This window comes from Colias eurytheme, chromosome 21, assembly GCF_061535395.1.
Source record: "Colias eurytheme isolate Ceu_HAF_F1 chromosome 21, ilColEury1 Martin Lab GWU primary, whole genome shotgun sequence".
Lineage (NCBI taxonomy): Eukaryota > Metazoa > Arthropoda > Insecta > Lepidoptera > Pieridae > Colias > Colias eurytheme.
In genome coordinates, this window is record NC_143000.1 from 1687233 (window position 1) to 1713778 (window position 26546).

General features: G+C 33.9%; 1 protein-coding gene across 1 annotated transcript in view; it reads left to right on the plus strand.

Moving 5' to 3' along the window:
* LOC149898918 (alpha-tocopherol transfer protein-like) overlaps positions 1-25979 on the plus strand; it is a 39369-nt gene extending 13390 nt beyond the window's left edge. The window contains exons 2-5 of the mRNA XM_090114478.1: positions 1329-1453; positions 14270-14366; positions 21270-21411; positions 25436-25979. Coding sequence (XP_089970604.1) covers positions 1329-1453; positions 14270-14366; positions 21270-21411; positions 25436-25684 — 613 coding nt within the window. The 3' untranslated portion in view covers positions 25685-25979. The remainder of the gene's footprint in view (positions 1-1328; positions 1454-14269; positions 14367-21269; positions 21412-25435) is intronic.
* Positions 25980-26546: the final 567 nt, after the last annotated feature.

Sequence of the window (26546 nt, forward strand, 5' to 3'; positions counted from 1 at the left end):
AAATGAACATCACTAACCACAAAATTGGACAGAAAAATGAGAACAGAAAAATGAGAAGACGCTATTCATTGCTTGTTATCATACGACTCGATCTTTACCGTGCCAAGTAAAAGCCGCAATGTATTCCGAATCATTTCGTATGATTTGGTATCCGTGTTTGTCACGATCGTTTTCCACAGATATTCTTTATTTGATTTTAAAATAAATAGTGCATATTCTGATTAGAAAATTACTTACCGGTGGAAGGAAACATCTCTGCTAACTCGGCCACTCACAGCTGTGGAGTTTCTACAGTTTATAACGGCGTAATTCGGCATTTTACTTTATTCAGCTTCACGTCTTTCCTTGGCGAACTGCAAGCGCGGACTGAGTGTAGGCCAGCGTCAAGTAAGTTTCATAATCTTAGTTTGGACACGGGAAGTACATACACTCGCTTAGTCTATCTTGATACATGTCTGTGGTAATAACCATGTAATAACAGCCGTTAAAGAAAATGATTTTTTTTTCTTTTATTTATTTATTATTTATTTTTACTCTTTAATACAACTAAACAGACTTACATACTAGAACATACAAAAATAAAAGCAAGTTTAAATTGTTGAAAATTGTTGCAAAGCACTTTTAATTGTTGAATTTTTGAAATCATGTTAATTTTATTTGAGTAAGATAACAGTGGATTATAAAATTGTATATCACTGGGCAAAAATAATTGCAGTATCAATGAACAGATTTATCTGTTAGATAAAAATCTCATTAAGAATATTCGATCATGAATTAAGGATATCAGGAAGATAATATTTATTAACATAATAAATTATTATAATTGATTGAGATATCAGTAATAATAATTTATTTTGTATTATGTCAAGTGGGGACAAAAACATACATCTATTGTTACATCACCCAGATGATATTGTTGACACTGGTGATTATGTTGATGTTGTTGATAATGTTGTTGCTGTCATTGAGTTACTATGTACTACGTATCACTACTACACTCTTTCTAACACGAGTTAGAGTCAATCGTCTCAAACCAATATTTATTTGTTACATTGATTGGTTTTAATTGATGTTTATTCATATTTTTTTAATAAGATAATTTTTTTTTATTATACATATTACATTGATTGGTTTTAATTTATGAGTAATAAGAGGCAGAATATCTACAAAGTGTATGACTCACTGCCCCCCCCCCTCGCCGCCGCGCTTGTCGCACAGATTTTGTTCGTGGTGTCCTCTCTATAATAATACCTCAATGGTTGCTGTTGATGATGTTGTTTTTGACGATATTGTTGTTGTTTAGAATAATGGTGATGATAACGTTTCAGAGAGTACTCCGTGCTGCCGGGCAAGTCGTGCAAGGGCTACGACATAATATTCCACAGACTGTACAACACGGAACCCTCGAAGTACTTCCTCGAGCCGGCCTGCAAGCTGCTCTTCATGACTGTGGGTGAGTACCAGATAATATATCTATATAATATAATCTCTATATATAAAAATGAATCCCTATTTCCCTTGGTCATGGCACGCGAACGGCTGGACCGATTTCGATAATTATTTTTATATAATATTCCTTGAAGTACGAGGATGGTTCTTATGAAAAAAAACGTAAACATGTAGGTACCACGGGCGAAGCCGGGGCGGACCGCTAGTAAATATATCTCGGGATATTTCAGGACAATTTTCACACACGGCACGATCTGATCCCATACTATAATTACTTTTCGCTTGTGTTATGGAAACCAGATGGCTGATAACCATACATATATAAGTTTTAATAAATACTTATATGTATATACTAGCGGTCCCCCCCGGCTTCGCCCGTGGTACCTACATGTTTAAACTATCCTATCTCTCAAGTTGGATCGAACTGCACATGGTGTGCGAATTTTATTATAATCGGTTAAGTGGTTTAGGAGTCCATTGAGGACAAACATTGTGACACGAGATTTATATATATTAAGATTTTAACACCCAGACACAGCAAACATTTATGTTCATTGTTCAACACACAAATATTTACCCTGAGTGGGAATCGAACCCACGACCTCTGGCTTGGAAGACAGGGTCACTACCAACCAAGCCAACCGGTCAGTCAATATGACTATTTTCGACTTTTATTTTTAATAAAAAAAAATAGAATTGTACTTACATGAATAATTTTGCAATTATACCTAGTTAATTTTTTTTTAGTTTTTGCAAGTTAATTATTAAAATAAATAAATAAGTACGTATATTTATTGTATTTTATGATTAAAAAATAAATGGGTTGTTATTATTATTATCTTCTTTATATATAAAAATGAATCGCAAAATGTGTTGGTAAGCGCATAACTCGAGAACGGCTGAACCGATTTCAATAATTCTTTTTTTATTATATTCCTTGAAGTACGAGGATGGTTCTTATGTAGAGAAAACGTAAATATGTTCCACGGGCGAAGCCGGGGCGGACCGCTAGTAATAAATAAAATGAAATATTATACCTACTACATCAGTAATGAAGTAAAATGTTTATAAAGACGCTTTGATGCAGAACTTTGTAGCCTTGGAAGTTTACTTACAATTTTTTTTTGTATCTATATTTTGAATTTTCCATCTCGTAAGTAAAACCCAATAAAATAAAAAAGTGGAAATTTTTTAAAAACAAATGAATTAATTTATGAAGCCTACTTTAAATACCGAGGTTTTTAAGGCAACAAAAAGTAGAAATTTGCGAATCCAATATTGTCGCAGTTTTTAGTGAATAATATATTCCTTTAATGAACTTTCAATAGTTCTTTAAAAATAAAATATTTGCTACTGTTGGTTATGACGAAATCGGTCTAGCCCTTTTGGATGTTAGCCAAAAAAAAATCAATTAGCTACCTATAGGTATATTTTTATTTTTAATATTATGTATTCAAAATTCGTTATGTTGATGTCGAAATTGAATATTTCAATAATTATCTTCTTATATATAAAAATGAATCGCAAAATGTGTTGGTAAGCGCATAACTCGAGAACGGCTGAACCGATTCCGATAATTCTTTTTTTATTATATTCCTTGAAGTACGAGGATGGTTCTTATGTAGAGAAAACGTAAACATGTACCACGGGCGAAGCCGGGGCGGACCGCTAGTTGTTAATATTATAGACTTTAGAGATTGTTTAGATACATACCTATTCTGTTCGTACTTATGTAAAATATATTTTCTTTGTATCTTTAGTGTTACAGTAATTTATTCATAAAACTTGTCTTGTGCGTAACCAAACCAATGTTAATGAACAATGACGTATATGGATTTTTATCCTATTACCAGACTACGGAGAAATCGGAAGGTCGGTTGTGGTTTTACATTGTACCTAACCTGTTTATAGGTAACATACATACAGATTACAAAACATGTGTCAACTTTAAAAGTAGGTACTAATTGAAAAAACGCGGCTTCGAATACTTTTATTAGCTTCACCTGTAGGTTTGTATGTAACCGACATGCAATAACTAGTTAAGAAGGACTCCTTTAGGAATTAGGGTGCTTTTTCAAAAATGTGCGAGGATGTGTAGCGAGGAATGTGTTTGTAAATAACCAATAGTATCGCCACAGTATTACCATATTTCCTACAGTAGTGCGACGAATGTACTTGGGCAGAGAAACGGAGGGGAACTGGCGGGGGTCGGGCGACGCGGGCCGCGTAAAGCAATCACGCTGAGATTGCTTTACCTATCGCGAAAGGACGACGCAGTCTTATTTTTTGTGTAATAATTTTATTATACATAGGTACTTACATATTCTATTATGGCGCGCACAAACTGTTCCGTTTACGGATGTAAATCTACATTGAAATCCCAGAAGGAAACAATATTTCAGAAAAATTGTATTAATTGTATCTGTTGAATTAAAATCAAAGCTATGTATATGTTGTCCTCATTATTTCCTAATCAGATTGTACATCCCAATGCGAATGCATTACTTAGTTAAATGTTATAATATACAATTAAGAACATTCAAAAATAAAGTGTCCACGTAAATAATATTTAGCAGTGCCATATCTGTAATTATATATTTATGAACAAATCATCAGATTTAATAATCGCAATTATTTTGAATGTACTTACATATGAAATATGAATAAATGATTTCATCATAATATTAATAATCACAATTGTTTTATTTCCCATTTGTTGCAACCCTAGCGTATTTTCGTGTGGCAGCGTAAGTACCTACGCTGGCGGCGGCATCGCGCGACTTCAAAGGCGATTCCTTACTGTAGGAAATAATATTGTAATACTGTGGTATCGCTTCAAACTAAATCAAGCGATATGATTGGTTCTTTACAAGCACATCTCGACTCGATTTCGATCCACTGACAGATTTAATTCAAACTTTGTACCTATACTTATCAAGAATCTGTGATACGATAATTTCATGAGCATAAGCGTGTTTTTTAGTTTTTAAATTATATTAATTAGGTAATATAGTGAAAAATAAATCGTAGTTAAGGTAAAGGCATTAGATTATGTCTCCTCGTACTAAATTTAATATGAAATAGCTACATTTTAAAGTTTATTCAAATTCAAATCCGTCATTTTTATAATCAAGTTTGATTTATTATAGTTCTTAAAACGTTATATTTTAACTTTATTAACCTTGACAATATTAATTTCAAACAAGGATATTATAAAACTAAACACGATGATTAAATCATGAACAATTAAACTGATTTAGAGTTCTTAGAAGAATAATTAAATATACAAGGTGTCCCACCGTCAGTATACTAAGCTCAAAGGAGGTTATAGTTTTGCATACGCTGAGTACGTAAAAACTAAAAATACTTAAGTATAAAGTTCCAGGCGCCTTTTTTTTATACGAATTATATGAATTCTTAAAACTCTTTGTGAAGAAGCAATCCGCCCAATTTTGCCACCCGCACGTGGTCAGTGGTCAGTCACGTATCACGGTGGTAACGTTTAGCAAAGTGGTATATGCCGGATGCGCAAAGCTAGAGAAACGACGTAATTTTCTTGTTTAAGTATTTTTTACGTGATCAGTGTATGCAAAATTACAAGTCCCTTCGCGCTTAGTATACCGATCATCGATAGTGGGACATCCTGTATATGCGCACGTTCATAATCACTTCATAAAAATAAACTTTATCTAATAAAAAATTTAGCACTACATTGTTTTTCCTTAATTAATAGGTATTTAATTATGAGCTTAAGTACTAACTGGTTTAAATATGCGAACTTACGTCACTGTATTATGCCCCAGTTTTAGTCGGCGTATAAAAAGATTATACCACAGACTAATAATAATATACTACGTATACAAATTATACTATAATTAATGTGAAACTTTATTTAGAATCGATCAGCCGTTTAAATGAAAGAGTAGGTAGCTAATATCCGAGTATCTCACGCAGTTCCGTAGGAGTAGAAAAATCTACTAATAGGTAATGCTTTTCTATAAAAATATAAATAAGTTAACATTCCTTGGGAGGGAGGTACCCCAGAGTTTAAAAAGGGACCAAATGACAAAAAATCGTATCAAACACATTTATTAAAAAAAAGACGTGTGGCACTCGGGGACTGCCGCGGTAAAGCTATTGCATAGCATGCCTTCAAGCCAAACCTCCGAGCCCGTCGGAGTGGGGAGCGTGAGGTTTTTTCGTTACGGAATTTCTCGATTCGGTCCCCGCGCTCAAGGCCCGCGATAGAAGCTATGCAATAGCTTAAAAAAATGTATTCTTTTATAGTATTAAACGTCGGTTAATAATATAAAAGAAAATTAACATTTTCATAAAGAAAAATCTTGAATATTCGCCAGAATATGAAATTGGCTACTAAATTATAATTATGACCGCAATGAGCACTGTAGTTTTAATTTAATTCAATTTTCTTTCTTTTTAAAATGAATAAGTTATTTTAAAGATCTTTTTGCTGCATTTTAAGAAAATATAATTTTATAAAATATTTATTATAATTTTGTAAAAGCCAACTTTCGATAAGATGTTATTTTTAAATCACTACATAGTATAAAACAAAGTCGCTTTCTCTGTCCCTTTGTCCCTTTGTATGCTTAAATATTTAAAACTACGTAACGGATTTTGATGCGGTTTTTTTAATAGATAAAGTGATTCAAGAGAAAGGTTTTTGTATATAATTTATAAGGTTTTAGACAAAGCGGGCGAAGCCGCGGGCGGTAAACTAGTTATTATAATAAAACTCAGTTAAGAAATCTAATTAAATAAAAAAACAATTGTTAAAAACCAGTTTTCGCCGACTTATTTTTAATTATAATCTATTTAAAATGTTTATTTCATTTATATAATGTACTAATTATTATATTAATAAGTGTGTTTATTTTGGTATTATGTATATGTGAAAAAATTATAAAAATAATTGGTGAAATTTACCATTAATATATAACTTTACTACATATATTATATAACTTTACTACTTTCTTTACGTTATGGCATTAAGATTCGTTAAAATATTGTGTGTGTGTAAATTTAACTAACAATATAAATTAACATCTATACTTAATATTATAAAGCTGAAGACTTCGTTAGTTTGTTTGAACGCGCTGAGCTCAGGAACTTTAGGTCCGATTTGAAAAATACTTTCGTGTTATGTTCGTGTTAGATATTTTTCGAGGGAGGCGATATATCATCACGCTAAACACCAACACGAGCGGAGCAATGCGGGTAAAACCGCGGGCCACAGATAGTAAATAATAATTTAAATAAGAGAGAGAACGTATCGATGCCCTACCATTCTCTTAAAAATTATAATTTTAAATAAGGATTATGTCATAAATATAAAACTAAGGGCCGATTTTTCAATGCTTGGATAAAAGTTATTCGTCGAATAATGTATAAAACTACCATTTTAAAAACGTATTCTAATTGCCCGTATTTGACAGTTTACGTGATATTTTAATATTATCGTGTAATACTTTATCGGACGGATAAGTTTTATCCAAGCATTGAAAAATCGGGCCTAAACAAGTTAAACGTGTTTATGAAAATGATACGTACAAATGTGATCAGTTACAATAATTAATTCAATACTACAATAGATAATAATAATAGCATAAATTCTTCAGTTAGGTATATCCAACGTTACATCAATACTTATTTACTAATATTATAAATAATATTGTTTCATTATTTAACGTCGCGATGGAGTGATTTTATGATACGATTTTTGCATCAGATAGAAGGCAGAGAGTGACATTATAAGCATATAGTATAAACTTCATACTATGTTATAAGCTCCCTTTTACCGCAGCGAAATATCTCATTCCCATAGGAATTTCCTTTGACTTTGGAAAGCTATATTAAACTAGGTTTCCGCCCGCGGCTTCGCCCGCGCAGCCAAAAAAAAAACCCGCATAGTTTCCGTTTCCGTGGGATTTCCGGGATTGCGTGATTTTCCCGGGATAAAAAGTAGCCTATGTCCTTTCTCGGGTATCAAAATACATATCTCTTTACCAAATTTCATGCAAATTGGTTCAATAGTTAAGGCGTGATTGAGTAACAGACAGACAGATAGAGTTACTTTCGCATTTAAGCATTTATAATATAAGTATGGATAGCCTTCCTCGATGAATAGGCTATCTAACACCGAAAGAATTTTTCAAATCGGACCAGTACCTAGTTCATGAGATTAGCGCGTTCAAACAAAAAAACTCTTCAGCTACTGCCTACTATATAATATGAGTATAGATACATTACATAATTATACAAACATACATTACGATATGAGTTCTGTTATAGTAGCAAAAAAGGTCGCAAACCTGATTATTGTTTTTAGAAACTCGGGTTAAGGTCATCCGAATTAAAGAAATATGTAAATACCTTCACAACCTAATGTATCATTTTAAATATTAATACATAATGTATTCTGTTCAGTTCTATATTTATCTATAGAATATCAATAAAATATTTTAAGGATGTTCTAAATATTTAACGGAATTTTCTACATAGCATGGCACCTTGTATTTTAAGTAGTAAGTTATATTACCAATAATTAATTCTAGTGTTTGATTTTACGCGAGTATTGCATTTAGAAATTAAAGATTTTTTAACGGATTTTAAACGCGATTTTTTCATTATATCATTTTCCGGGAAGTCTCCCCGTGACCACGCTCGCTGTAAAGTGTTCGAAACGTCCGCGTCGGGAAAATGATATAATGAATAAATCGTGTTTAAAATCCGTTAATAAGTCTTTAATTTATAAATAATTAATTCTTTAAAACCATTAATTTAATATCATACCTACTTAACACGTTGCAATTATGTATTCCTAACTTTTTAAATTTGATGGTAAGATAGAATTGACCTTTGTATTACTGCTAAAAGAAAGTACCTCAAAAAAGTGTTAAAACAAATCGGTTTATTTCAGTCAAACTGCCCTTTGCAAACTCTATTTTTGACGAAGCTGTCTTCCATTTTAGATACTTAATTGTATAATTTCGGCATAATTAAATTAATTATTCAGTTTGAGTAAGGACCTACATTTGAGTACGGTCCTATCGCATTCATCAATAAAATAAGTATATACTTTCCTTTGGCGTTTCATTAAAAGGTAAATTAGGTAGTTAGGTAACGTATCGAAAAAAAAATATTTTTTTGTTGCTACGGAACCCTAAAAATGTTTATTATTACTGTACTTAAATACTATAACCATTGAATCTAGTGAGATCGATTAGCAAGGTCGACGGGTTTCACATGAATGCTTAACCGGTCGATATAGCCCTATAGGGTTGCTACTTTTGTGTTTTACTAATAAAAAAATTGCAATTTGCAAAACGGATAATTTGAAATATCGCAATAAACAGTTATGGGAAGTATTGTTCTGGGCATTTGAAGAGATTTAAAATAATTAGGTAACGGGTTACAATCCCAGTCTTTTTAGGGTTCCGTAGCCAAAATGGCAAAAACGGAACCCTTATAGTTTCGTCATGTCCGTCTGTCCGTCTGTCCGTCTGTCCGTCTGTCACAGCCGATTTACTCGGAAACTATAAGTACTACAGTGATGAAATTTGATGGGAATATGTGTTGTATGAACCGCTACAAAAATATGACACTAAATAGTAAAAAAAAGAATTGGGGGTGGGGCCCCCCATACATGTAACTGAGGGATGAAATTTTTTTTTTCGATGTACATACCCGTGTGGGGTATCAATGGAAAGGTCTTTTAAAATGATATAAAGTTTTCTAAAAAACATTTTTCTTAAAGTGAACGGTTTTTGAGATATCAGCTCTCAAAGTCGTAAAAAGTATGTCCCCCCCCCCTCTATTTTTATAACTACGGGGTATAAAATTCTAAAAAAAATAGAGGTGATGCATGCTAATTAACTCTTTCAACGATTTTTGGTTTGATCAAAGTATCTCTTATAGTTTTTGAGATAGGTTGATTTAACTGTAATTTATTATATTTGCTGCTACGGAACCCTTTGTGCGCGAGCCCGACTCGCACTTGGCCGGTTTTTTTTTACAAAAAAAAAAATAAATAAAAACAATTTTGAACCACATTTTGTTCACTCTGTGGAGACACAGGTCTAGTATAATAAAGGTTTCAAAAGTTTTGCTTCTAAGACATGTTCATTTAAAGAATAACTATGTACTTACAATTTTTTGCACATTTTGAGTTTGAGTTTGATTTATTAATTTTAACAACCCCTGATCGTTGTAAAAATATCCCTTTGTGTTGACAACCCTATCATATAAGATATTATATTTACAGTATATAAGATGTGACCTTCCGTGGAAGATGATCAAGGTAGATACCTGACCCAATTTTTCACTGTAATTTTTGTGCAATGCATGGCGTAATGTCAAAACTGGTTATCAATGTGAATATCTGTATAATAATATAATGGTCATTGCAATTAATACGTTTCTTTCCTTGTGTCTTTTCAATTAAATAATGTTTTAAAGCAGTAATAATTCCAGTGTGGAAAAGTGACAGAGCTAATAAAGGTTATCTAGCGCCATCACTTTCCTACACGAGAAATAATATTGCTTTAAGACAACATAGAAGCCCTCAAGGGAGTTTTAACATATTCGCTTGAAACGTTAGGATACTCAACCGCCGTAGTGTAGGCGTGGATCTACGGGTAAGCCTTAGAAAAGATTTGGTCACATGCATGATGCACAAACATGAATGCGCATTACCTTTATGTAATGATGAACAGAGTGGGGTTTTAGTCGGAAGGAATCTGACATAAGATGGACCCAGAACTGGTTGTCGAGGGTATCCTATATCTATGCGAGATTTCCCCACTATTATATTTGTAATGGACTATATTACACTTTCAACTTCAATTTATACATACACTAAAAATGCACTCCTTACACTATTAAAATATACTAATAATTATATAAAACTTAAAAATGTAATGCATACTTTAAATGAATTCAAACATTTTATTATAGAGTATGGATAGTTCACTTAATACTTTGCATGAATTAGATAATATAAATATTGCGGAATCTAAGGAATGTACTACCCACGATTTTATAACTTTGTACAAAATACAAAAATCCGATCTTACCATAGTATGTCAAAATATTCGTAGTATTTATAAAAATTTGGAAGACTTTAAATTGAATCTTGTACAACTACAAATCTTGCCTGACTTTATTATTCTTAGTGAGTGCTGGCTGGACAGCAACAAATCTTTACCCATATTAAATAACTATACCTCATATAATACGAGTCAACACATAAACCACTGTGATGGTGTAACAGCATATGTAAAAAATATCCATTCGGTAAATGTAAAAGAAATTAATATTTCACAGGCATCTTGTATACAAATCAGTTTTAAGGAATTCATTTTGATCGGAATCTATCGGTCACCGTCTAATATTAATGCTGAAATTTTTATTAATTCATTGAGTCTTCACTTAGAATCCATAAAAAACTGCAAACAAATTATTTTGACTGGAGACATAAATATTAATTTAATTCACAAAGTTAATGAAAGTTTTCATGATAAAACAAATAGACTTAGATATTTAAATATGTTATCAACACATGGTTTACTTCCGGGACACATAATACCCACGAGAGATAAGAACTGTCTCGATCATTTTATATTGAAAATTGATCCTAAAAATAAAGCTTCTATTGCGGTGAAAACAAGTACTTCGGATCATTATACAATTTTTCTAAAAATAAAAAAATTATCTAATAAAATAAAATGTAAAAACAAATATAGAAGTTTTTTGGATTATGACAATGCATTAAAAAGCCTTCAAAACTCTAACATTAATGATTTATTTTTATGTGTTGATGCTAATATTTTGGCTCAAAAATTAATAAATTTATTACAAAAACATATAATTGACAATACTTTGGTAAAAATTATTCCGAATGTGCAACGTATTTTGAAACCGTGGATGACTCAAGGGGTATTACGATGTATTCGCAATAGAAATTATTTACAAATAAAGCTTCGATCTGACCCACAAAATCATGTATTGCAAATCACATACAGACGTTATAGGAATTATTGCACTAGTCTCATTAAAAAGCTAAAGCGTAGATATGAACAAGAGCAAATAGCTAATGCTGCCGGAAACCCTAAGATGCTCTGGAGAACCATCAATAATATTACACAACGGAAGACATTGCATGATAAAAATATTGAGCTACTATCTATACAGTCAACCCCTCATAAATGTGTTAACCTCGTCAATGATTTCTTTGCCAATGTTGGAAAATCACTTGCTGTAGAGATTCTATCCCGCCCAAGTTATAGTCCTAGCTCGGCCACATATTTAACTTCGAGTTCCCATGGTTCATCTTTTGTTTTGTTGGAGGCTGATGATGATGAGGTTAAATCTGTGTTGATGAGTCTTAAAACAGATAGCGCACCGGGATACGATAATATTACTACTAAATTTTTAAAGCAGGCCGGGGATATAATTATACCTATAATGACTCATCTTACAAACCTCTGCTTTACAACAGGAGTCTTTCCGGACGCTCTGAAATTGGCCTTAATAACGCCTGTGCACAAGGGTGGGAATAAAGACGATCCCAATAATTACAGACCCATCTCAGTCCTCCCAGTAATGGCGAAAATTCTAGAGAAATTATTAAATAACCGTTTAACTTCTTACCTACATAAATTTAATTTACTATCTTGCTCGCAATTTGGTTTCAGACATGGTTTAAGTACTGAAGACGCTGTTACAGCTCTGACGTCTTTAATCGTTAATCAAGTAGATGTAGGAAACAAATGTATAACTGTATTTCTAGACATAAAAAAAGCATTTGATAGTGTCTCTATCCCCATCCTTGTGCAGAAGCTAGAGCAAATCGGTATACGAGGTACTTCTTTAAACCTATTTCGGAGTTACCTCACAGATCGTAGACAAAGGGTCAAGATAACAGAGCATTGTAGTGATGATTCTAAGGTATTTTATGGTGTTCCGCAGGGGAGTGTATTGGGACCAACCCTCTTTTTGCTTTACGTTAATTCATTATGTGATATGTCTTTGACAAATGGATATGTGTTTTCATATGCAGACGATACAGCTGTTGTATTTTGTGGAAGAGATTGGGAAGAAGTACAAAATAGTGCTGAAATTGGTTTAGCTAAAATCGCACAATGGTTAGAAATGCATCTCTTGACTCTTAATATAGCCAAAACCAACTACATCTGCTTTGCTAATTACATTAGAAATCAACCTAATATTAATATAAAAATTCATTCTTGCCCTAACCGTGATAAATTAAACTGTTCATGTCAACAAATCACTAAAGTATCTAACACAAAATATCTCGGAGTAATCATAGACGAACGTTTGTCGTGGCATCCACATCTAGAACTCCTCATGACAAGGACTAGAAAGTTTGTATGGTTCTTCAAGACCCTAAGACATGTCGCAACTACAGATTTGCTGAAAATTGTATATGTGTCACTTGTTCAATCGGTGCTTACATATTGTATTACGGTATGGGGAGGGGCTACCAAAACAAAATTTCTAGATCTTGAGAGGGCACAAAGATCTTTACTTAAGGTTATCCATTTTAAACCTTATAGATTTCCGACTCAAGAATTATATTCAGTGTGTGATGTTCTTACAGTTCGAAAGCTTTACGTATTAAATATTGTTCTGAAACAACACAAAAGTTTAAAATATGATCCTAAAGTTGATAATAGAAGGAGGAAAACATGTGTGGTTCCCAATGTACTTGTTAAAACCGCATATGCTCGAAGACAACAGGCTAAACAATCTTCTTGCCTATACAACTTAATAAATAAAGCCTTAAATATATACCCTAAAACAGCGAAGGAGTGTAAATTGCAACTAATTAAATGGTTAAAAAATAAAAATTATGAGGAAATAGAAGACTTATTAAAATTAAATAAAATAAATTAAAAAAAAGCAACATATTATATAATATACACACTACACACACACTCTCTCACAAACACACACGCACATTCACACACTCACTCACACACACACACACACACACACACACACACACACACACACACACACACACACACAAAATATACACTCGTTCTGTTCCCTATAATACATATATCTAAATAAATTTTACATATTTCTCTTTATATAAGAAAATGTTATTCGTGTAACACTTAAGCATAATGTACTGTCGGAAGAGCGAGATGTCCTAACACAAGCATTTATTGCTTAAAAGGATGTCTCAATGACTGTTAAATTGTAATACTATTTGTTACAGAATAAATATTTTTGATTTTGATTTTGATTTTTTTTTTTGATATAAAAAAGTGCTTAGGGTTGGTGTTTTGTTCTTTGGTTCAACGCACGTCGAAATGAGGCTAAAGCCAGTAGGTATTTACTTTAGTTGTTTCTTTTTGTGTGCGGCGGTGTCGTTTTTGAAGATCGAATGTTGTTGATAACCTACCGACACCTTTTTACTTATCTATACTAATATTATAAAGCTGAAGAGTTTGTTTTTTTGTTTGTTTGTTTGAGCGCGCTAATCTCAAGCACTACTGGACCGATTTGAAAAAATTCTTTCAGTGTTAGATAGCCCATTTATCGAGGAAGGCTATAGGCTATGTATCATCACGCTAAGACAAACAGGAGCGGAGCAATGCGAGTGAAACCGCGGAACACAGCTAGTAATTTTATAATATTATTAACTTGATTTATATTGTTACGTTCCCTATGTGTAGCTTTAAATATTGATATATTGTAACCAAATGCTAAAAATATAACAACAGGTCGTCATTTTCAATGGGAACTCATTTAAATTTTATGTTTTCAGATGCCTGTCTATACAAAAGAGGTCCACAGCCCGGTTATATATTCCTGTTTGATATGCAAGGGGTCAGGCTGGCGCATTTGACGAGGATTAGCTTGTCGTAAGTTCATTTATATTTTGTAGTCATATAATATGGAATCAGTTCAAAATCTATACTAATATTATACTGTTTATTTGTTTGTTTGAACGCGCTAATCTCAGGAACTACTGGTCCGATTTGAAAAATTCTTTCGGTGATAGATAGCCCATTTATCGAGAAAGGCTATAGGTTATATAATATCATCACGCTAAGACCAACAGGAGCGGAGCAATGCGGGTTAAACCGCGAGGCACAACTAGTATAATTTATGACAAGACTCCATACCATGATATCTTATATGGAATTAGCAGTATTATTTCCAGCATGGAAAAATGACAGCTTTGATCGTCGCTATACCACAATGGCAATAATACTGCTGTAATCTGTATATTATATCTAGGCCAGGTAATGATCAGCGTCACTCGAACTAGGAAATCGTATTTTGGGTTTATCATTTTTAAATAGACCAGTCATTTGTTTTGCGAATGTTCTTAATATTTTGTTTAAAAATAAAAGTGATTTTGTATGTGATCACTTTACTGCGTAAAAGTTAATCTGCATATAAATTTATATCACTGTTATAATTACCCTTGTAAGTTTTCTAATATACTTTGTTACATCCAAACCCAGTCAGTCGTTCAGGTGTGAAAACGTTAAATGGCTTACATGTTGATGATATTACGATCGGTCTGTTAACAATAGAGTGCAGATTTTTTAATATTTAAGAGCTATTCTGCATTATTTTTATTTTATACAGCTTAAGAGTACCTAAATTTGTGAAAGACATTTGGGCCAGCAAGGGCTTGGTTCACGGAATGACAATGGAGATAGATTCGTCGAATTTTGCCAGAACCATGACCTCGTAATCGGTGGTACCCTCTTTCCACATAAAGACATCCACAAATACTCATGGATGTCTCCCGACGGAACGACTCGGAATCAAATCGACCATTTCGCAATAAGCCGCACGTGGCGCACTTCTCTCCTGGACGTCCGCAACCGAAGAGGGGCCGATATCGACAGCGATCACCTGCTGATGATAGCTGAAGTCAGATTGAAAGTGGCCACTGTGAATCGAACATCTGACGCTAACAAGTTGGGACGGAGGTACGACGTGAGCAAATTGATAGATCCAGAAGTCCGTCGCGAGTTTGGCCTAGAGCTACGCAACCGCTTTTCTAGCCTCCCCCTAGATGATTGTAGTATAGATGATACTTGGAACCACATCAAGACGTCTTATCAAGAAACAAGCTCAACCATATTAGGCCATCGACCCAAAAAACGTGATGAATGGATCTCGCATGCTACCTGGGGTCTTATTAAAGCCCGGAGAGAACTCAACCTAAAAATCCATGAATCATCGGATGAAAATGAACGAGCTGTTTTCAAAGAAGACTATCGGCAACTTCGAAGAAGTATTTACCGCAGTACTCGAAGGGATAGAAGGAACTGGGTGAATGGTATCGCTGAACAAGCACAGACTGCCGCTGACACGGGTAACCTAAGAGACCTATACAACGCCACGAAAACTCTATCTGGAAAACGTGGATCTAGGAAAAGGGCTCTTCGTGATAAGGAAGGTCGGCTGATCACAACATCGGAGCGTCAGCTGGCTCGATGGCAAGAATATTTTAAAGAAGTTTTCCACATACCATCGACTGATCATCAAGACACACCATGTACTACTGCGGCACCTCACCTGCTGGATATTGACACGTCTACCCCGTCAAGCGATGAAGTGAGGAAGGCGATCCTCTCCTTAAAAAATAATAAAGCCCCTGGCATCGACCTCTTGACCGCTGAAATGCTAAAAGCCGATATCGAAGTCTCCGTCCAGGCATTAACACCTCTCCTGGATAGAATATGGACATCAGAAGAGTTACCGGAGGATTGGTGTAAGGGCCTCCTGATAACTGTTCCAAAGAAGGGCGACCTCAGTCTTTGTGGTAACTGGAGAGGTATTACTTTGCTCTCTGCTCCATCGAAGGTCCTCACTAGAATACTACTGAACAGAATATCCAAAGCTGTAGAACCTATTCTCCGGAGAGAGCAGGCTGGCTTCCGTCCTAATCGCTCTTGTACGGACCAGATCAATACCCTGAGAATTATACTTGAGGAAGCATCAGAATGGCAACGCGAGATATACCTTGCCTTTGTCGACTTCGAAAAAGCTTTCGACACAGTCAAATGGTCTAGTATCTGGCGCCGACTAGAAGAGATGGGTGTTCCAGCCAAGATAATTAACCTTCTGATGGCAATATATAAGAAATACGCATGTAGAGTGACGCATGACGGGCTGATATCGGACAACATTGATGTACGCGCGGGTGTAAGACAAGGCTGCTTGTTATCCCCACTCCTGTTTCTGGTGGTACTGGACGGCATTATGCACAAAGTCAACGATGGAAAGCGTCGCGGGATAGAGTGGGGGTTGACCGACCAATTGGATGACCTGGACTACGCTGACGACCTGTGTCTGCTTAGCCATAAGCGCGTTGACATGCAGTCCAAACTAAACGATCTCCAACGTGAAGCTGCCCTGTGCGGACTCAAAATTAATATCCTGAAGACCCAGGAAATGCGCACTGAGGGAACAAATCAGCAACCGCTGACGCTGGGACCAGAGCAAATTAAGCGTGTCCAGCAATTCACGTATCTTGGCAGTGTTGTGTCCAATACTGGAGGTACCGAAGAGGACATCACTTCGAGAATCGCCAAAGCTAGGGCAACCTTCGCGCAGCTACGACCCATATGGCAGTCGGAAGTGCTAACACGTGGAGTGAAATTTAAAATATTTCGCTCCAACGTTAAGAGTGTCCTGTTATATGGGAGTGAAACGTGGAGAGTCACCAAAGATATCTCGCAGAAAATCCAGGTCTTTGTCAACCGCTGCCTCCGACAAATTCTGAGAATTCACTGGCCTGAAAAGATCTCCAATGACCAACTATTGGAACGCTGCCACGAGACACCGATTTTACGCCAAATCTTACGCCGTAAATGGACATGGATTGGCCACACTCTTAGAAGGGACACCTTACATATACCCAGGCAAGCCCTGGAGTGGACTCCGCAAGGGAAAAGAAAACGTGGCCGACCTAGACAATCCTGGCGTCGTTCCGTGGCAGCGGAGGCTAAGGCGATCGGTTTGACGTGGCCGGAGCTGAAGAGCGTAGCCCAAGACCGTACGCGATGGCGGCGCACTGTGGACGCCCTCTGCCCCACATAGGGGCCATAGGACCTTAAGTCAAGTTAAGTCAATCTGTATATTATATCTAGGCCAGGTAATGATCAGCGTCACTCGAACTAGGAAATCGTATTTTGGGTTTATCATTTTTAAATAGACCAGTCATTTGTTTTGCGAATGTTCTTAATATTTTGTTTAAAAATAAAAGTGATTTTGTATGTGATCACTTTACTGCGTAAAAGTTAATCTGCATATAAATTTATATCACTGTTATAATTACCCTTGTAAGTTTTCTAATATACTTTGTTACATCCAAACCCAGTCAGTCGTTCAGGTGTGAAAACGTTAAATGGCTTACATGTTGATGATATTACGATCGGTCTGTTAACAATAGAGTGCAGATTTTTTAATATTTAAGAGCTATTCTGCATTATTTTTATTTTATACAGCTTAAGAGTACCTAAATTTTACCCTGTTTTGAAATATCCTTACGCACCATGCTTTTTTATATTATGATTATTGTATGTATTAAAATGTTATGTTTTAAAGTATTATACAGGGTGTCCCACCATTGGTATACTAAGCGCGAAGGGACGTGTAGTTTTGCATACACTGATCACGTAAAAAATACATAAACAACAAAATTACATCAAAAAACTTTTGATAATTTTTTCCTGAAAATCCATGTTTTCTTCTCTAGCTTCGCGTAGCCGTCATATACCGCTTCTCTAATGTGAGCTTTTTGTCTATGAAAACTTAATCTTAACCCTTAAATTGTCACCCCTAGATAACTTGTGTTTATAATGTCCAAATTTGGAGGATGTGTTGGAATTAGGATAGAAAAGAGGAAAATGAAAAAAAAAATTAAAAATTTTAATTTTTTCTATTGTTTTCACTATGTCACATAAAACGGACATTGCCAATTATATGTACATGTTCGAACCGTCACATATAACGGACATTGCACATTATTCCTGCAACCGTGGTACATGAATACAATGCACATTTTCAACTCTGTAATTCAAAATTATTATCAAATTATAATTATGAACGATCTAGAATAAGCTTTTCAAACATCTGTCTTAAAATGTTGGTTAAAACTTTAACGATATCGTTAAAAATAATGGATTTTAAAAAACGACACTACCAAAAATCACAGCCATATTCTTAGGCTAAGAATTGGAATAGAAATAGTATTACATAGCCTGAGAACTTATCTAATACACCAAGAAAGTCCTCTTCCCATTCCTTATATTGTACAGATTGAAATGTGTTTGCTTCATCGTATGCAAAGAAGTCGTATACCATGCTTGAGGTACCAAAACAAACAGGAAATTTAAATCGCTTTTTCGGATTCTTTGGCATATATTATATCCATTTTCTGCCAGTTTTTTAGTTTGTAAGGTATTATTATTTAAATTTTCAAACATTGGGTGGTATTTCTGGTAAGTAACATCATGCTGTGGCTGAAGAACTACTGAGAAGTAGGGAAGATTCATCTCGCACCGCATGTAATGGCTGTAATTCTGCAGCAATAATATTTTGTTGATGGTAAAAATTCTGACTTTTTGGGTCTTCATTGTGTCTCAAATCAATATGTCGTATAATTCCGAAGGTATGGTGCTGGGGGTAAATGATTGACACTGTTATCATAGTGAAATCACTCCCGTAGGTCTACATTTCCTTCAAAATCGTCATCTCAACTCAACGCCAGACTCTTCAGCTTCCGTCAGAGGTAGGGAGGGAATTTTTTATTGATTGCCATGTCATGCTCCTCTAAAACATATTAAAAATAGAGAAAAATATATCAAAATGATGACGTTGAAAATGGAGGGCCTTATTGGCAACGTCCGTTACATAGGACATGTGAAGAATACACTAGTATATACTCCAAGTTGTCAACGTCCGTTTTATGGGACATCGTATATAAACTAAGATTTGTATTCCAAATATTGTAAAATATGTAAAAATTATGTCAAAATACTATACTTACAATCGTATTCTAACTAATAATATAACATTATAAGCAAAATAGCCAAAATACTTACAGTTATTATCAATTTTATCGGGAGAGTCAACAGATCCGTTTTTTGCAATTTTCAAATGGTCACCATTCGCGACTGTACTTCGCTTTGGTAAAAAAACCTACATGTACGAGAAGGACATAGCTAGTACCTTCCCAATATACCGATTAGCAAAGCTTAGGTCTGCTATAACAGCGCCAGCATGTGTGTAAATACTATGTCCTTTAAAACTGACGAAATCAATTTAAGGGTTAAACGATAGCTCACGTGCTAGTGGCAAAAATGGGCGGGCTGCTTCTTAAGGGTGTACACATAGAGTTTTAAGAATTCATCTATTTGGAAAAAAAATGCGTCTGGAATTTTTTAAGTATTTTTTACGTACTCAGCGTAGGCAAAACTATAACCTCCATTGAGCTTAGTATACCAACAGTGGGACACCCTGTATATGTTTAATAATTATTAGATATGTATAGTATGTATCTATGAATTCATTTATGATATTATTCTAGCTTTCAAAAGGATAGACAAAGGTAAACACCATCAAAAAGTGCTTAGCTTTTAAATCCACACTGACACGGAAAAAATTCCCGCCAACTGTCAATGTCAAATCATATATGTAGTAGGTATATAGTCTGTGGCACGCATGTGTGATATTCACAGATAAATGTATTTTTGCACTTTTTTGTTTAAATGCTACAGCTTTTTTTTCATTTTGCTATTGAAAAGTAATTTTTCTACCACACTTACATTTTTTATTGTTATATTTTTTTTAAATATTGTTTCTATATAAACGTATCTACATATTTTTATGTTCACTATTTCATAAAATTTTTCAGTATTATATCGTTAGAATATATAATAATGTTTAAAAATGTAAATAATCACCCAAAACTTACATTAATTTTACGTAACATAACCATGGACTAATAGAATTATTAGTCCATGACATAACATAACATATTGCCTAACAAAAACAACATTTCCATATTTATATAGGTCTTGTCGTCATAACTTAATTATTTTTTAAGCAATGTAATGTTTCTTATCGTAGTATAGATAAAATTCATTTTAAAAAACGTATTTATGACATTTTGCAGCAAACCTGTTTTTATGAGTGCGAAAAATCACACTATTGGTTAAATTAGAAACCGTTTATGAGCTTCATATCAAAGAACATAAAATTTTATAGCGGCATGTCAAAATGTTCCATCATATTATGTAATAATAGTTCTTTTGCGTTCAATTATGTACTTAAGTGTAAGTTAAACACATCAACTACTTATGTAGTTTGTTACTTACCTACCAGCCACCAGGTTATGCTAAATTTCAGTATGTTTGGTTGGAAAATTTGTTATAAAATTGTATATGAATGCCATATTTTATTTTTACCGTCCGCGTACCAACTATGTTTAGACTAGTATTTCAAATGAAAATAAAATTGAGTAATCGCACAGATAATATAATTATTAATTAGTGTGGTAATAGCAACACTGTTTTTTTAACAATCATGTAGACTTTAAGATAGCGACTGAAGGACTTGTATCCATGGTTATGAATAAATTATATATAAAAAAAATCATCTAGTCATTGTCAATTTAAAATTCGCGCGGGAAATTTGACATAACAGGCAACAGCGTTTGATTATAACAAAATATGTTGTCCCACAATAAAATAATGAATTCATAAATGTTATAAAATACAAATGTTATCTTTCAGGTCGCTACGTAAATTCTTTCAATATGTGCAAGAAGCGATGCCGGTACGAATGAAGGAGATACATGTTTTGAACACCGAGCCCGTGGTCGATAAGCTGATGATGCTCATTCGACCTTTCTTGGATAAGAAGTTCTTTGATATGGTAAGAGGAGTGTTAAATTATAATGTAGGCATTGTGTTTGCGTTTAAAAGATTATGAATTACTAGCGGTCCGCCCCGGCTTCGCCCGTGGTACATGTTTACGTTTTCTCTACATAAGAACCATCCTCGTGCTTCAAGGAATGTAATAAAAAAAGAATTATCGAAATCGGTTCAGCCGTTCTCGAGTTATGCGCTTACCAACACATTTTGCGATTCATTTTTATATATAAAGATTTAGCTGATATTAGATAAATACCCATTTAGAAGACGACTAATAAGATCCATTATTAATAAAACAAGATTCTTAATTTCTATATATGAAAATGAATCCATATTTTCCTTGGTCACGGAATCACGCGTGATTGGGTAGACCGATTTAATAATTCTTTTTTTTTATAATATTCCTTGAAGTACGAGGATGGATCTTATGGAGAGAAAACGGAAACATGTACCACGGGCGAAGCCGGGGCGGACCGCTAGTTAATTATAATAATATACGATCCTTAATTATTCTCTAATTATCGGGTTGGTTTATAGGACTGGAAATACAAGCTAAAAATAGCTCTGCAAATCCACATCTTAATATATATAAATCTCGTGTCACAATGTTTGTCCTCAATGGACTCCTAAACCACTTAACCGATTATATAATAAAATTCGCACACCATGTGCAGTTCGATCCAACTTGAGAGATAGGATAGTTTAAACATGTAGGTACCACGGGCGAAGCCGGGGCCGACCGCTAGTACAATATTGTGGGTGAACGAATTTGTTTTTTTGTGATTGAATGTCATAATATATCGAAGCGATAAGAATACAATAAACAAAGATTACGTATTTTTAAACAGACAATGTTTTCACAAATGTTACGAAAATTCACCTATATGAAAGAAAGAAAGAAAGAAAGAAAGAAAACATTTATTCCAACACACACAACACACATATAAAAAAGCATTGTAAATTTTAAATAATATGTAATAGAAGACATAAATATATGTGTGGTTGCATGCGCTAAAAAAGGAAGCCACTCAGGATACCTGAGGCATAACGTAACGGCACCAGTCTTGTACAGATTAAGGAAAAAATTGAAGTTTTTTGCAAATTTCTCGTAGGTTTTTTTACTTTATTGGATATTGTTTAGTTATACCTTTAGTTCAATGTTAGTTTAACGTAACCAATGTTAGAAAAAAGATTACAATTCATAAATAATGAAGTTATTTATAAATTAAAAAACCACTTTTTTGCACCAGTGTTGGACAGTGAAAAATCTAATGATGGACACCCAGTTTTGGACAACATCCAGTTATGAACACCCATTTATGGACTGTACCTAATGTCGTTTCTCCAGTTATTTACACTTGGAGAAGACTTATAGTTATCAATCGAATCTTGAAAATGATGATTGGAATACAATAAATCGGGGATGTATTTATAAAAAATAGTACTTATTAATTATTTTGCATACTTATAATATTTAAAACAGTCTTAATTTCCATTTTCTATGCAAAAATTGGACAAATGCATCGTTAAATACGAGTTATGTCCGTTAAGAAACACCAATATGGTTTTTTTTCTCAATAAGTCAGGGATGAAAAATATAACTAAAAAAAGTACTGCCATTCCATCCATTTTGGGACTTCTTCTTCTTCGTCATATCACTCTAGGGGGGTAGATGTTACCCGCTTCACGATGTTCCGCCATATCTCTCTATTTCCTGGCATTCCGCTACACTCGTGAAGTGAATCGCCAATCTGAATCCGCCAGCAGCCTTACCTAATCTGATCGGTCCATCGATATGGATTCCAAATTGTAGCACGAGGCAAAAAGCTTTTTTTAAACTGTTGTTAAGATGGTGTGGATGAAATTTAAGCGTGTGTGCTATATGGTGGTGGAATTTAGCAGCAGACAACGAACTAAATAGTTCATCCGAGAACTCTCTATGATAGATGCGTTACAATACGCATAAGTATGCGACTTTTCTACGCAGTGATAGAGAATGAAGCCGAGAACGAGTCGCACAGCACATAATGACCCATTGTTCTAAAATATATTCTTCATGTTTAGATAGATATTATGTTGTTGGACCCATTAGTGTAATTTTAACAAAAAATATCAATGTCCATTATAGGAACCAAAGCAAATCCAGTCATGGACAATTGTTGTACAATATTGGAACCCTTTATTTGAAATGGTCGTGATAGGTATATTATTAATCAGAAAGAAAAGACAATACAGAAAAGCGCATGTAATTAATTCCTTTAAAAAAAGTTTATTTTCGACATATGTCCATAAATGGATATATCCATAGAATTAAATCCAGTTATGGACACTGATGAATTTTATTTAAATAACATAACCTATCATGATACTAAATCGTGTAATATTTCGTACACTTAACTACTATAAATAAAAGTAATATCAAATTTTGCTGACATTTATACAAAAATTCTTATAACCAAAATTGTGTCCTCACTTCCTTAAGGATTTTCTTAGTAAAAACGGATTTCTTCGAAACGAGTCGCAGCAACTAAACAAAACGTTCTGCCATCTTCAAACATTTTGGCCGAATAAGATGAAATGTCGTATTTTGATAGCTTATGAACCAAACTTTTATTCTAAGTATTGCCAAATTATATAACGTTAATTTTGGTCTTAATATTTAAATTTAATATTTATTTTGTCCATTACTGGATGCTTGTCCACGACTGGTGCCGTTACCTTAATACCTCAGCACTGATTTTCAGTGACCCCTTATGACATCCAGAATGTCAGCTGCTTTAAGTACTGGATATTAATAATAAATAAGGACAAAGTGATAAAGAAATATAATTCGTGGAGTACACAAATAAGATACCATAATGCTAATACCATATTATGAATACGCTAATATTTTGATAAATAAACTTACATGTAATAAAAGATATGAATGGATATGTAGTAATAAAAGATATGAATTAATATATATGAATATATAATATGAATTAATCTAAGTAATCAAAATGGATACTTAGGTACTATTAGTTTATTCGTTACAGACGCATCGAAAGCTGTGGAACTTGCTGTTTCAAAACAAATTGCCTATATTTTAACCGGAAAGTAGTGACGGTTTTTGTTTCCCGCAGAGGAGGTGGTAAATTGTTCCAACATTTCGTTGCGCTGTAACGAAAACTGCCTCTAAAAGCTGCGGTATGATGTTTTGGTACAGATAATTTGACAAATGTGTTTCTGGTCCTATAAGTTGAATCTGAGTCACCTAACCAAGAAAGGTTTATTTGTTTGGAAATAAATGTATACTTACATGACCTTACATTTTTTTTATAAGTATGATTCATTCTTACCATATACAAGATATTTATTTATATACCATTCTGGATATTGCAAATATGTATGGAAATGAAGACACAGTTGTGTTTTTCTCAATTCATTCTACAATATTGTGATTATTTGCATACTCATATGACAAGGTTTGCACACACGGTGTTTTAAAACGTATGCATTAAGGGTGTGAAAATTCACAACATTGGTTTAAGTAAACTTTTAATGGGCTTATTCTCTATTGACCCAATATGTCTGTGAAGGTAACTACATATTTAATTGAAAAAAAATAATATAAGAATTAAGATGAGTACTAGACACAATTTGATAGCTAAAAGATAATAAAAGGAAAAAAAGAAATCAAATGTCTTACACTTTGTAGAAATATTTTTATATTAAAATAATCAAGCTATATAAGGCATTCTACCTGATAACGCTTCATTTATGCACAATTCTCAGAAGATAATTTTATCTTCAACTGCTAAAATCCCCTTTAATATTGTGAACTTTCCCGTTAATATACCCTTGATACAAAACCACATACACAAAAAACGCGCGAAATTAATAATAAAAAAATAAACATCATTTATTGAGTACCAATACAGTGACATAAAATAATACAAACTCGACGATCGCCTCAACTAGGTATAAACCTGTGCTAGAGACGACCAAATATTATATTAATTCAACCCCTTTTTTCACATCCACAGATAAAATTCCACCACAAGAACGAGGACCTAGAAAGTTTCTATGAAACAGTCATCCCCCGTACCTCCCTCCCTCCAGACTATGGGGGCTCCCTCCCGGACACAAGAACACTGCATATGAAGTGCATACAACAACTTAAAGATATGGAAAATTACTTCACAGCCGAAGAACAGCAAAGGGTCAACGCCCTACCTGATAAGAAACGGGAAAAACATATGGAAAAGGCGTTCAAGAATTTGGATATTGATTAGTTTGAAACAAACGGTTGGAATGCGGCGGTTGAAACGCGGCGTTTAGAACGCGGCGTTTGGAACGCGGCGGTCAGAACGTGGCGTTTGAATCGCGGCGTTTCAAACGCGGCGGTTGTTGTATGTGATGATGATATAGATATATATTCCTAATTATATAGTAGTGCTTGTTAGTGTTTGGCGCTGAAAGTGCGTTTTTGGCTAAGTTATGGTAAATAATGTATGGCTATAAGCAGGCGGTAAAACTTAAGAAATTTATTTATTCAAACACAAATTAAAAATTTATTGACCGAACAGTTTAGTATAATATACCTAAATGTTACTATTTTATTTAGTAATATTATTGTATTTTGTTAAAATCAGATGCTCTCTATTGCTCAAAGGTCTTCCATTTGGTACATTTGTGTTTATGTTTCTCCCATTTTGTTTTATTAATTAACTAAAATGTAATTAATATAATTTATTTTATTATTTATTTAAACTTATCAAATGAAAATAACCATCTTTCATGTTTGTTGTGAACTCAAAATTCAAACAGTGTTCTATGTACGCGGGAAATAAAGTAATAATATTCAAACTAAGGATTCCAATTTCGAAACAATGTCAATTAATGCTAATGTTGCTATAGCGCTGTGTAAGATGTTAAATATAGGCTAAAATACACGCATAGAGTACATATTATTACGATCTGCACTATAGATTACATAAGTCTGTTTAGAAATTCATAAAATGTGTATTTGTCCGTTCGTTTGCTAGTCAGGTACATCATCCTATACAAACATATTTTTATATAAAAAATACATGGCATAAAGAAAATAAAAAGTGGCAGTTATGTACTTAAATATGTACAAATTTTATCACAAAA